This window comes from Lepisma saccharinum, chromosome 11, assembly GCF_977018435.1.
Source record: "Lepisma saccharinum chromosome 11, izLepSacc3.1, whole genome shotgun sequence".
In the NCBI taxonomy this organism is placed as follows: domain Eukaryota; kingdom Metazoa; phylum Arthropoda; class Insecta; order Zygentoma; family Lepismatidae; genus Lepisma; species Lepisma saccharinum.
Window position 1 is genome coordinate 20,147,055 of NC_139239.1, and position 13,021 is coordinate 20,160,075.

Below are 13,021 nucleotides of genomic sequence, written 5' to 3' on the forward strand. Positions count from 1 at the left end.
GCAAATGAGACCAGCCAGATACAGAAATTGAACAATAAAACTTGGCATAACTTTCACCAGACAAACGTTCTAAATCACTTAAATCATGTGTCAAGATTAATGGAATGTGCTGGGAGTCCTTCAGACAGCAAAATTAACTTGCAAAAGGAATTAGTGGGGCATTCCCCAGAATTAAAAATTTAGCATGCATACTGCTCAATACACATGAGGGCATTGTTGTTAAAATTAAACTAACAGTAGGCCTATTAACGCAACGGACAATAACCTGCCAGTGAATCAAACAAACTTGGAATAAGTGCGACGACTGTCTAAGATTCTAGGTGAACGCTCTTACCCCACCCCACACGTTTTATTTACTTGACCCCTGTATGCGTGTCTAATAATGATACATTCACCGGATGCCAGTATGAGGTTCATAAAGACATATTTATGCAATAAATATATTACAAGTGTTAAAATGTATTGACGAAATGGAATATAGACTTCTGTATACACCATAATAGTACTTATAAAGATAACACCGAAAATAAATATATACCTATAAAATCGTCAGTTTTCAAGTGAACGTACAACTTCTTCGCACACAACCTTTCCAGCTTCCATGACACCTTCTAGCTTGTTGCGGAGTCATTTCGTATCATGGTCTACAATTTAGCTAGGGTGGATGCACTTGTCCGACCTGTCTCACTTGCCCCACCCTCCCCTACTATAAACAAAATTCGTGACTTATTCGCTTGTTGTGTCTGAAGATGTCGCATAGTACAGTAAATTTGGTTTAGTTGAATTTTTCAAATATCATATGAAAGTCTAAAAGGGTGTTCTCGTCTCGAGTTTAAAATTGTAGCTGAAAACCTGTGTATATACCTATATATTTTTGTAGCCTCGAAATAAATATAAAAATTCAGGACAGATGGCGATTCGAGCGTATCTTTTCTAGTGCGACCATATTGAACATTTGAGGGTGACAAATCATTATGTTATGTAAGCAACTTTTCTTCTGCAAACGAACTTCAGTGTCGAATAACTTCTTGGCGCAACCATGGAACCTCCTTATGCAAATATTCTGTAATTGAACGGGAATATCCATTTTGAGTTAATATACCCTACACCCTATAAATCAATATTAAGTGTACTTACCAAAGATTGTCTCCACCGACGGGAAACCTTGTCCACCGAGGCCAATAATAAATATGAAGAATGAAAAAGCAAGAAACTCTCAAACATTTACTGTAACGTATGTTCACGACATGAAACATGACCAAAATAGGGATTGCGTCTAATTCGCACAAATAATATTAAAATTGATTAAACGGATAACAATTCACTAAACCATCTTCTCTTAGATAGGTGACAAGTATGTCAACTTCAAATTGTACTTTCGTATTGGTCCTGGCATGATAGATTCGACTACTAAATTCGAAAAATCTTTTATAAAATTTCGTAATTCAAACTTAAATTTTACAAAATCCTCACAGTCGTCCTTAAAATCTATGTAAACAAATTAATGAATTAATCAAAGATTTGCACATCATGCATTCTTGAAAGTCTAAACAAACAGTTTGTGAAAATTAGGATTAATGTGACAATAGAAAAATTACATTCCAGCAAGCATAGAAATTACAAGAACAAAGCGATAATTTCGAATTAATTGCCATCAAAAGGTGGAATTTCACTCCTTTCTTGTAGTTTGTATGTTATACTACCGAAAAAAACTTAAAAAAATAAATTTATGTGCATCATTATTACATTGTGCTTCACAGGCACGGTTATATACAAGGGAAAAAATATGTAATTGCATTAAAATCCGGACCTTATTGGTCACAAATCTTCTTATTATTTGGCGCTACAACTCTTTATGAGTTTTGGCCTGCTCAACAATTTTCTTCCATTTAATTCTATCCTGGGCATCCTTCTTCCAATTTGAGATCTTCATTATTCTAATATCGTTTCTAACATCATCTTCCCATGTAACTTTAGGTCTACCTACTGGCCTCTTAACAAATGGTTTCCATTTGTATATCTTTTTGACTGTTCTCTCATTAGACAATCGTTCGATATGACCTAACCAGCTTAATCTTTGGGCTTTTATGAATCGAATTATATTCTTATGCTTAATCAACTGGTCTAACTCGCCATTTGTTTTTATTCTCCAAGAAACCATCTCTCAATTTGGAGGGGCCAAATATTTTTCTTAATATTCTCCTTTCAAATATAAGTAATTTTTGTATTAAGCTATCTTTCAGGACCCATGTTTCACAGGCATATGTTGTCACTGGTCTAATAATTGTCCAATATAACTTAAGTTTTGATTTTTTTGAGTGTAGATTATTTTGTAATAATTTTTTATTTGCATAAAAAGCTTTGTTTCCTGCTATAATTCTTTCTCTTATTTCTTCTTCTATTGAATTATTGGTATTCACAGTTGAGCCTAAGTATTTAAATGATTCAACATTATCAACACTCATTGTGTCTATTATTAGTTTATTCTCTTTATTTGGTTTCCTCCCACATTTCATATATTTTGTTTTACTTTCATTTACAATTAGACCATATTTTATTGCCTAATTTTTCAACATTATGAATGTGTCTATCATGGCCTGCTTTGTTCTTGCCATTATTAATATATCATTAGCATAGGCAGATAGCTGTTTTAATCGGGTAGAGATATTACCTCTTATTTCAAGTTTGGATATTATCACATCCATTACAATGCTGAATAGAAGTGCTGACAAAGGGTCACCTTGTTTCACTCCCGAATTTACTTCAAACTGATCAGCAAGATCATTATTAATTTTCACTTTGGCCCTAGTATTCTGGAGTGTAATTTGGATCAGGTTTACTAGTTTTACTGGAACATTAAAGTGTAATAGGATTTCAGGAACTAATGATCTTTTATTGGTCACAAATACGCAAGCGAAACCAAACTCGATCAATTTACAGAAACTCAATTGACAGCACAACATTCTTCAGTGAATTGACGACGTCATTGGACGACGCTTACTGACACTACCGGGAAAACGGTCCTTCCGTTTTTTTCTCTCTCCAATGAACGCAGGTGATCGCAAGTTGGAGATAAAAGCAAGCACCAAGGTTAAGCAACCTGGCCATGCAGCCAGGGGGTGTGGTCACAAATATGTCGGCAAACTGTTTTAAATAAGACCAGCTAGACACGAGGCAAAGAATTTGTATCCTGGTGCTAGACGAAGGACTTCTGGTCCGGAGAGTGGAAAAACCAACATGTTGAGCGAGGTAAGTCTCAAACAATTAAGCCTCCTTATGTCTGCAGTGTGTAATTTTAAGTAACGGTAAAATTTAACAGGGTGCGATTTGTGACTTTATCAGAGGGGGTGGGTGGATTGATTAATGGATTTTACTTTACTTTTCTATCTATTTTGGCTAATCGCGAAGATGAGAATGAATGGTAAGATGAAATGGATTAAAGAACAATAAAAAATATATGGACGATACAAGGATTATAGTGGCTGTGAATCCAGACGCCATAGCCTCGTTAGTCTGCAAAATGGTGGGGTGGACTAAGCGGGTTTACTATCTTAATAATCGTATAGGTATTTGCAAATAGCTCCCAAGAAAAATATATTCCCATAATTTTAAACTTCGCATGTAATATCTTTTTAACCTACATATTACACATGCTTATAATTGGACGTTAATTGCTGAAAATCTAATATTTTTATCAAATGGAACACAAAACACCATTCTAAGTTAAATACTAAGATCAAACTACATAAAAAATAAAATTTCAACATACATAACTGCATCGAAGAAATGCAGTGGAGGTCCACTTATTAATTCAGAAACAAACAAAAAATGAATATCAATGTATCAGTGTTGCCAACGTTAAATGAGCGACATTCATTTTCAAATGAATTATGATATAATGTGTATATTTATATGTGTCTATAAGACAAAAAATACTAGAATTCTGCAAGTATGATATATTAAATAATACAGTTTGCATGAATTGATTGATTGACTGGACCTACAGTTTTAAAGTGGGATCCGAGCCACTGTGCCATGTGCCTCCACCGGGACCTCTTGATTACAAGGCGACGACGTTACCATTACGCCATCGGGGAGACCAAATACAGTTTACATATCCAGTTGGTGAGAAATAATTATCCATAGTTGGGATGTGTCATTCATATCCAGAGGGTGGGATGGTGAAAATCCCTCCACCCCCCAACAAATCCAACCCTGGAATCAAAAACCTGGTGATGATTGCAGTATAAAGTCTCTTCTTGGTACATCCAGACTGGATTACAAAGAGGCCACGTGCTACATTTTTTTGCTTTGTTTTGGCTTCATTGCTTACACATCCTTGTTGCCAACCGCCAGTGAATTTGCTTATTTGTCCGCTGAATGTCAATAACAACAGGAGAGAATTGAGTTGGGAGGCAGAGGAAGAAATCTATTTTGCTATTTCACGTCGTTTTTCTACCTCTTAGGCATTGGTGGTGCTAGTACCTAGGAGTCGGGGATCCCGGTGAAGGCACAAAGTGGTTAACTGTAGGTCAAGTAAACTGATTATGAAGAGCATCGGAATCTTTACATAATGTTACTACCACAAATTGAATATGTTCTTGAAAAGGACTTGTGAATGTCGAGTAACATCAAGCGTTTTTTGTGGGTCGAAAGCTATTATTGGACAAATACTCGCATAAGCACACTAGTTCGAGCCCTGCTAATATACGAAAGACACATTCGCAATATTTATAACAATATACATACAACTTCAAATAAATGTCTACCTCTTGTACAAAATTATACATGAAATATCACAAATAATATTCAAAGATTGCTTTTTTGCAATTCCACTTTGCAAGGACAGGCCCCACCCAGAGTGTTCAAGAAGCAATTCTTCACACCCTTAAAAGCCATGGCAAGATCTCAAATATATCCACTCGTTATTAATTAAATTTACATTCGACCATGCCCATGGGTGGAGCTACACATTTCGCCCACCACTATTCCTCGAGGACAAGAATTTTATATTTATATTGTTGACATCAAACAATTGAGAACTCGCTCCATGCTCTCTCTGTTCTTGAGAATCGAACATGTTTTTATTTTATTTCAGGCAAAAAGAAGAGGATTTTACGTTCACAAAATTTTATGTTTTACAAAATATCCTGGGCTTATTATTTATTCTTCCATCTGTTTGATGATGGTCTATCAAACAGAATTCGTGAATGAATCTTGCGTAAAACGTACATACATAATTTAAATTGCTAACACTCTCGCTGTGTGTGTGTATGTGTGTGTGCATTATTTAAATGGCTTTTCCGTCACTTTTGGCTAATCGTGGCGATGAGGATGAGATGAAATTGATGAAGGAACAGTCACAAAGAACACTGTTGCCTACACCACGACTCGAACCGGGAAACTTTGGTGGCGAGATCGAAAACATTTTCACTAACAATTTTCTTAAAATACCGTTAATTACGTCCTACAACGTAGGTTTTGTCCAATTTAATCACTCGAATCAAGGGCGTGCTGAAAGAGGGGTTGGAGAATTCAGAATCCAAAAATAACACTAGCAACAAAGCATAAAAAGTAGCAAGATATTATGCCAAAGCTGTCTCTTCTTTCAACCCTCACAAGGAATGGTTACAGGGGAAGGGCGCCGCGCCTCCCCCTTCGAAAAAGTAAGTTTACAAAATGTATACATATGCAGTCGTGTTTTCCCGTTTCGCCCATTCCCCTTTCACCCAGTACCGAAAAACTTGTTTTATTGACCCAAGTGATAACGCGCGCCAGAAAGGAAGTTTAAAAGATGGTTTGAATGTGAAGGGAAATGTGAAAGTAAAAGGCCAAATAATCAGGTGTGGATTCGGAAGGGGAGCCTTGTCGCATTGTTTAATGCATTAATGACAGAAATACAGATACATGTTCATAAGAATACACAGTACAAACACAATGTTAGATTAGGCAGACATAATAGGTGCGCGACATCCTTCGTTGCATTTCCAGTATGATTTGTTAGAAGATCGCGAGTGAATTCGATATATGCAATGTGGTATTTGTAGGGGGGTATGGGGGAAATTCCCCCCTCTGGATAAATTTTATCCCTGGGGGGAAGGCCTACATGGAATTTTTGACGCGAGCGCGATAGCCCTTTACGAAGTCATTTTTTAAAGAGCAGTGTGCCTTTTTTTAGAATAATGAGGTAGATTTCTTTGTGGAGCTAGAATATTGGTGGAAAAAGTGAGCATACGAGCTCCAGACTATGCAATATCAGGAATCTGCCTTCAAAATGAACGAAATCTGATAAAGCAGGTGGCGTTGAAGGCGAAGGCTGTGTTGATCAAAGTAAAGGATCGGTTCTGAAAATTTACAAGTGCATCTACACAAGAATAATTTTTGTTTATCGTACCGTAATTCAGTATTACCATTGAGCTTAAGAAGAATTGACAGCACCCCCCATAAACTTTTTGCCCCCGAACTATGGCTTCTTAATGCTAAGCCTTGTTTACCAAGAACGATTAAAATGCCCTCCCCCCCCCCCCCCGCCCAGTTTTGGCACACAATCGCCGCTACTGACTAAGTGTTTTGCAGCAAATATACTTGGCTAGCGTGCATTCAAGCATTTAAGCAATGATTGCAAATATATATATTTTCACTAACCTGACTTTTCGGAAAGTTGGGTGCCTGGGGTGGTTACAACCCACATTAGGGTCTCCCGGGCACGTCACTGACCTTGCCCCCCCCCCCTGTTCATTCAATCTCGGGTATATACTGTATATGTGACAATATCGGAGGCAGAGGACGATAACCCCGCACCCACAACGGATAAACAAAAAAAAACCTAAATAAATGCTTTTTAAGCCCAAATGCATTTCTGTATAGTTCTTAGGCGTATACTAAATGCGACACCCTCCTAAATTATGTCTCCACGCTAACCTTTTTTCTAGTAGCGTTACTGATGTATGGCCCTGCACAAATAACGTACAACCAAAGACAAAGGTAATAGTAGGCACATTGTCCGGCATGGCGTTCACAGATTCTGTTTTCTACAATGTAAAGTTAAGGAACTTAAAGAAAACAGTCGTTTTGGCACAGAAAAACTTTTGATCCCGCGTAAGTAAAATTCCATTACCTAAAAACATATAGAATGAGGAAGAAAAAATAACGAAAACACTGATGGGCAATTTACTACTTGTGCAGCCAACTGAAAAAATAACAGTGGGAAAACTGCCCATCACTATTTCAATTTCAGCACATCATCACTCATCATCATCTTCGCGATTAGCCAAAAGTGGCAGAAAAGTAAAATAAACCAAATCAATCAATACATCCTGTGTTGTTTTAAGAAATTGAATTATGCTGATGCGAAGCAGGTAATGTGCTCTGATAATTGACGTTTTTATTTCATTGTGGAAAACAGACTGACTGAAAATGGTGGCGGACAATTCGCCTACTGTTTCTTTTTTCCGTTGAGTGTTCATAAACTTCATTATTTACACAGAAGCTTAGACTGAGAATTGTATTATTTTTATTTACAGGTTTTGTGTATACTGTGCGCCATTTATTCAATTTCGGAAGCAGGATTAATAGCTGCTCCAGCCTTCATTCAAGTTCCTGTGCCCAGAACAGCGCTAGTCCAGTCCTATCAGCATGGAGGCAACTTCGCTTACAGCGTCGTCGAAGGATCTGCCATAAGCTCTGTGGTCCAGCAGAACGTGGCGGCACCCATTGCCTTTTCCAGCCCTGCCATCCCACCCCCAGCTGTCCCCGTGGAGAACGCCACTAAAGAACAGGAAAACAAAACGGTGGTCCAAGTTCCTACAACCTTCCATGTTCCTTTCGCTCCAGTACAACAGCTGGGCGTCAACAACCTCACCTACACCATATCCTTGACTACAACTCCTCTGGTGACCCGTTTCTTATCCCCACTGAGCAATCTCTTCATAGCCAATCCTGCTTTCTTCTCTCTACCCTCATTGAATATAATTCATCCAGATTCAATTGGCACCCCAGTTGTGATAGTCTCCAGCGACGATGTCAAAAAGCCAGAGGATGCCGCACCTGAGGACAACAAGATCGACGGTGAACTCCAGGACCTAAACTTGCCAGCAGGATTTTATCCCAAGATCCAAGCCATTCCTCCGGGACTTCCACTAGGAGCTGTGGATAATACCGAGTCAGAATCCGTAAGCGTGGAAAGAGCATAAAATCTATATAAAGCCCAAAAACAAAAGCGATTCATTGGTATAATGTGGCCATGGAGCACCAAAAGCTTTAATTCCGTGGAATGAAAACAGCTACACCGCTTGAAATTATTTATTGACGTGTAATAAAATATAAAGAAATGAACTTATTTTATTTCAATTACCCACCTAAATTGCTAAATTGCTGCCGTCGCTCCTACACTACATTCTGTTAAGATTCCACAGATTGTAGATGTGCTACAACGCTAATATCAATTTCCATAAGTTTTAGAATTTACAAATATGCAGACATTGCTCTTCTTCCTCTTTAGGCTAACCGTGACAATGAGGATGAATGATGATTAATGAAATCGATGAAGGGGCACTCTCAAGAACGCCCACGCCAAGACTCGAACCCGGAACAGCCTGTAGCGAAATCCAGAAATCAATGCGCACACTACCAAGGTGACACAAGTAGCTATACAGGTAAATACAACATAAAATTAAATAAAAAATATATGTTACAACCAAATTAATTTTATTGCTTGTATCGCAAATTTATTAAATACGTTGTATAACTAGATCAATCCAAACAAAGAAAGATGTGCAGAGGGAAGTGATTTCTTTGAAAAAACAAAACGCGTTTGGTTAAGCTTTTTTGATAATTATATATATAAAAAAATAGTAGTCTCTAGAAAAATTGGTTGTGATGAACAAGCATTTGTTGGTGATGGACAATTCGTCTACTATTATTTTTGCCGTTGAATGTACTCGTACTATCACGGCTGTTTCTATAAATTTTCGCAAGTAAACTCGAATAAAGCATCAGGCACTTACTTACTTCTTTTTCTCCGATAAAACTATCCAGTCGGGTACCTACATTTCATCTTAACAGTAGGATGCTTTCGGTCTCAGCTAGATACAACAAAACTTGAGTTAATAAAATTTCCATTTCTTCTTCTCTAACCACGTCCGTAAACTTCACAACAGAATAATCATTCTTCATTTAGAGTGTGGATTTTATATTGCAGAAATAGGATAAATAAGTGCATATGTCTTGTTACCCCCATAATTTTACGTAACTTGATAATAATACAACTTTATAATAATACAATATAATATAATGAAGTGTAAGGTAGCCATTCATTCCATATGTCGTGTGACACCAACAATTTTACATAATTTTATATTATGATAATAACAATATAACAATTTGTAAGACGCATGGATTCAGCAACAACCAGGATGTTGTTCACGCATCCAAAAGGTCAGTATGACCACCATTATTTTCATGGCACAAAATGACACGGCGCCATGACCTGTGTGAGATTTTACGAAGCAAATTTTTCGTTATTGTTGTCTGAAAGGCTGCCCTAATAGAGTTCTTTAATTGTTCTGTTGTTTGGTATCGTTGTTGTGATACCTTTTCCTCAAAAATGCCCCAGAGGGCATTGTCACAAGATGAGAGATCAGGGCTTCTGGGAGGCCAATCCAGAGGCGCGGATGATGCACCGAACCGCGTCCTATCCACCTATTGGGAAACACTTCACTTAAATATTCTCTGACAGCCATGGCATAGTGGGGCGGTGCTCCATCCTGTTGAAACCAGGAACGTCCCAGGAGATTCATTCTTTGGAGCTGTGGAGCAAAAAATGCCCGTAACATGGCGAGATAGGAGTGTTGATTGACTACGCCATCGAAGAAACAGGGACTTATCAAGTGTTTAGCGGACATAGCGACCCAGAGCATCACATGTGGGGGGTTGTTTTCCAGCTCTTCGTAATAATGTGGATTTTCCTTGGACCAGAAATACACATTCCTTGCACGTGCACTTCGATATATTGCGCATTCATCGGAGAAGAAAAGGTCAGCCCGTTGCGGGAGTGTCGGAAATACCTCCAACATTCTTCCCCATGCTGCATGTCGTCTACGCATGTCATCATCACTGAGCTTGTTGACGCTTGCTGGTTTAAAGGATTTCAATCCAAGATCCTTCTTCATGTGTCGTAACATTGTTGTTTTCGGGATTCCAAGCTCAGCGGACCGTTTGCGCAGTGACTTCTGTGGTGACCGAATCACAGATGCCTCCACCCCTGCACATGTGTTCTGTCTTTTGGTTGGTGCACCAGGCCTCGGTTTGTCTTTGATACATGCCAACATAAACAGTTTCTTTTCCAAACGCAGTATTGTCACTTTTGGTGGTGCATTTTTTTGGAATCATCTCGTGAAATCTCGTCGCACATCCTCCCTGGTCTTGCCGGTAAGTGGACGTTCATGGGCCCAAACACTGACAACAAGGCGCTCTTCTACATTGTAGGAGCTTGTGTCAGCCATCTCTGCAAAAGAAACACTGAATTAGAGATAACAAGATATTGATTCGGGGGGGTAACAAGACATATGGACCACCCTGTATGTAGAAAAATAATCAAACATAGGTAAACAAATATGCACTAATGGTAAACTAATCGTATGTATGTATTTTTCGTAGTCTAAGGTACACACGGAGCATTGATTTCTGCCGTATGGTTTTCATGGCTTAAGAGAAGATAAAGTGAAAGTAAGGTGACAAGTCTGGTCTGTCACAATAAGATAAAAATGTAGAATTTTTTAGAGAGAATCATACTTCCGATATTTACTCTGCAATAAAAACTAACGAAATAGCGCGCTAACATCGCATTTTATGTATAAAAAAACCTGCACTCTAAACGAAAAATGTGTAATATAACCAATATATAAAAATATGTGGTTGCTAATACTGTAATTCGCAAAGGAAAAATATACGTAATTACATAAAAGTCTGGCCTTAATGATAACGTAATGAGGTTCATTAGTCAATTTGCAATTTTCTTGCATCTATACATTGGTGTTTTAAACACAGACAAATAAGCTCGCCGACGTTCGTTGATTTCCCGCTATGTGTAGTGCGCTACAAAGTTTGGGGAAAGATTTGTCCACTTTATGCACAGGTGGGCTAATAGGTACTGGACCTATAGTTTATACACACATTGATGTTCTGTAAATAATATTTCTTTCATGTTTTCTTCGGAAGTGTGTTACAGTCATATAACCTAACGGAAAACTGCGGAATACATAATAATACGTATATTTGATGCATGACGATACTCAGATTGGTTGGTATTAACACAGACATTCAAAAGTTGCAATCCTGTTTAAGAAGCATTTACTTTAGTTTTTTTCTTGATTATTTTTATATTCATCTGTTTCGTCTATTTACCTTCGCTGGCCTTTCTGGGGTATGGAATCTATCCTATTTACCTTTTCATAACGTTTTCTTATGTCCCCTACCCCGCGGTACTCTTACGCATATTTAATATTCGTGCAATTTCCCTGCGCCAGCGCCCTTTTGCGTAAATAAAAATAGATGCTGAAGGATGTACTTTTGTTTTGTGCACCATTTCACCTGTTACTTGAGTCTTGAGGCAGCGCAGTACCTCGTAACAGGTGTGATGGCCGGGAAGTGAGTTGTTTAGACCGGTTGGAAGCTGTCTACGTAACAGGAAGAGAAGGCATTCACGATGTGTTCGAATATTAAAGTGACATCATCTTTTACACCCAGTCCAGACAAAAAAATGTTGAATAAAAATAAAGTATACTGAGATTTGACAATTAAACAGCAAATATAATTTTTACGAGATGGTTACATATAATTTACCACCTTTTTTACATTTATAAGGTTGTCAATTTCGAAATATCGTGAAGAAATGTAGAAAATATGCAGGGTTCGAATATTAATGAGATTGTATATAATTTGTAACAATCGATCGACTTGGGCGTTGTGCTAATGTCAAGCCTTGTAATCAAGTGGACTGGGTTCGACGCCCGTTGGTTCGGATCCCACTTTAAACTGTAGGTCCAGTCCCGATTGGCCTGTGTGTTCATAAAATGGACTTTAAAACAAACAAACTCGATCGACCCGGAGTCCCCGAAATAAATTCGCAGTTACGCCTGTCCTAATTCTCATTCATAAAATTTAAGAATGTACAAGGATAAATATTTATTTTGGAAGGAAACCGAATTTCAGCAACGTCACACTTCCCAGACCCTGCCCCCTTCCCACACCGTCAGGGCAGGAGTTCTGTGTAAATTACACTCATAATTCATTATTCCAACAAAATATATTCTATCCCTGTAAAAACATGTTTCCTACTCCAAAAAATCACTGACCACTAATATGAAATGAAAAGGTGAATGAATGAGCCTGTTATTCCTACTTACAACTACCAATAATAATAATATAGTAAATGCTGCAACTACATACAGTATGTAACATTGTTATTCGTACACATAGAATTTCCGAGGAAAAAATGTCATATTTACTAGTAAATATAATCATTTTCATATGTACCTGGAAATTAATGTTAATGAAGGTTTTACCAACATATGTCAATAAAAATGTATGTTCAAAGTGTATAAACAGAGCATATAATTTGTGTGAAAAGATAAAAACACGCTGTTTAATGCAACATTGTTATTCGTACAGGCACGAGTTTCAATCTTCCTCGCATACAGCGCCACCGCTATTCGGGCGATTTCGTGCACTTTGCAACTTCGTAACAAGTTTGAACATGCAGGCGCGCTCCCCGTCAAGCGGAATGCTTGCGTACGTATTGTTGAAGGCCTATCGTCCATCTATCAGCGTGTTCGAAATGGGCAAGGTGAAGGAACTTAGTTCCGATCTGAAGGATGTTATTATAAATTTGGCTCTTAGAGGTTATTCGTTAAGAAAAATTGGACAAACAGTCAATAAATCAAACTCCAAAGTTCAATACATAGTAAACAAATTTAGAGAGGAAGGTTCAACACAGAATGTGCCGAGAAAACCAAAAGAGAGA

The 13,021-nt window shown here is 37.9% G+C and overlaps 1 protein-coding gene across 1 annotated transcript; it reads left to right on the forward strand.

Annotated features, from left to right (window-relative positions):
• Positions 1 to 3,119: 3,119 nt before the first annotated feature.
• On the forward strand, positions 3,120 to 8,285 carry LOC145995161 (uncharacterized). The gene is made up of 2 exons (XM_083131711.1): positions 3,120 to 3,249; positions 7,524 to 8,285. The coding sequence occupies exons 1-2, from the start codon at positions 3,238 to 3,240 to the stop codon at positions 8,190 to 8,192; spliced, it is 681 nt and encodes a 226-aa protein (XP_082987837.1). The 5' UTR covers positions 3,120 to 3,237; the 3' UTR covers positions 8,193 to 8,285.
• The last annotated feature ends 4,736 nt before the right edge of the window (positions 8,286 to 13,021 follow it).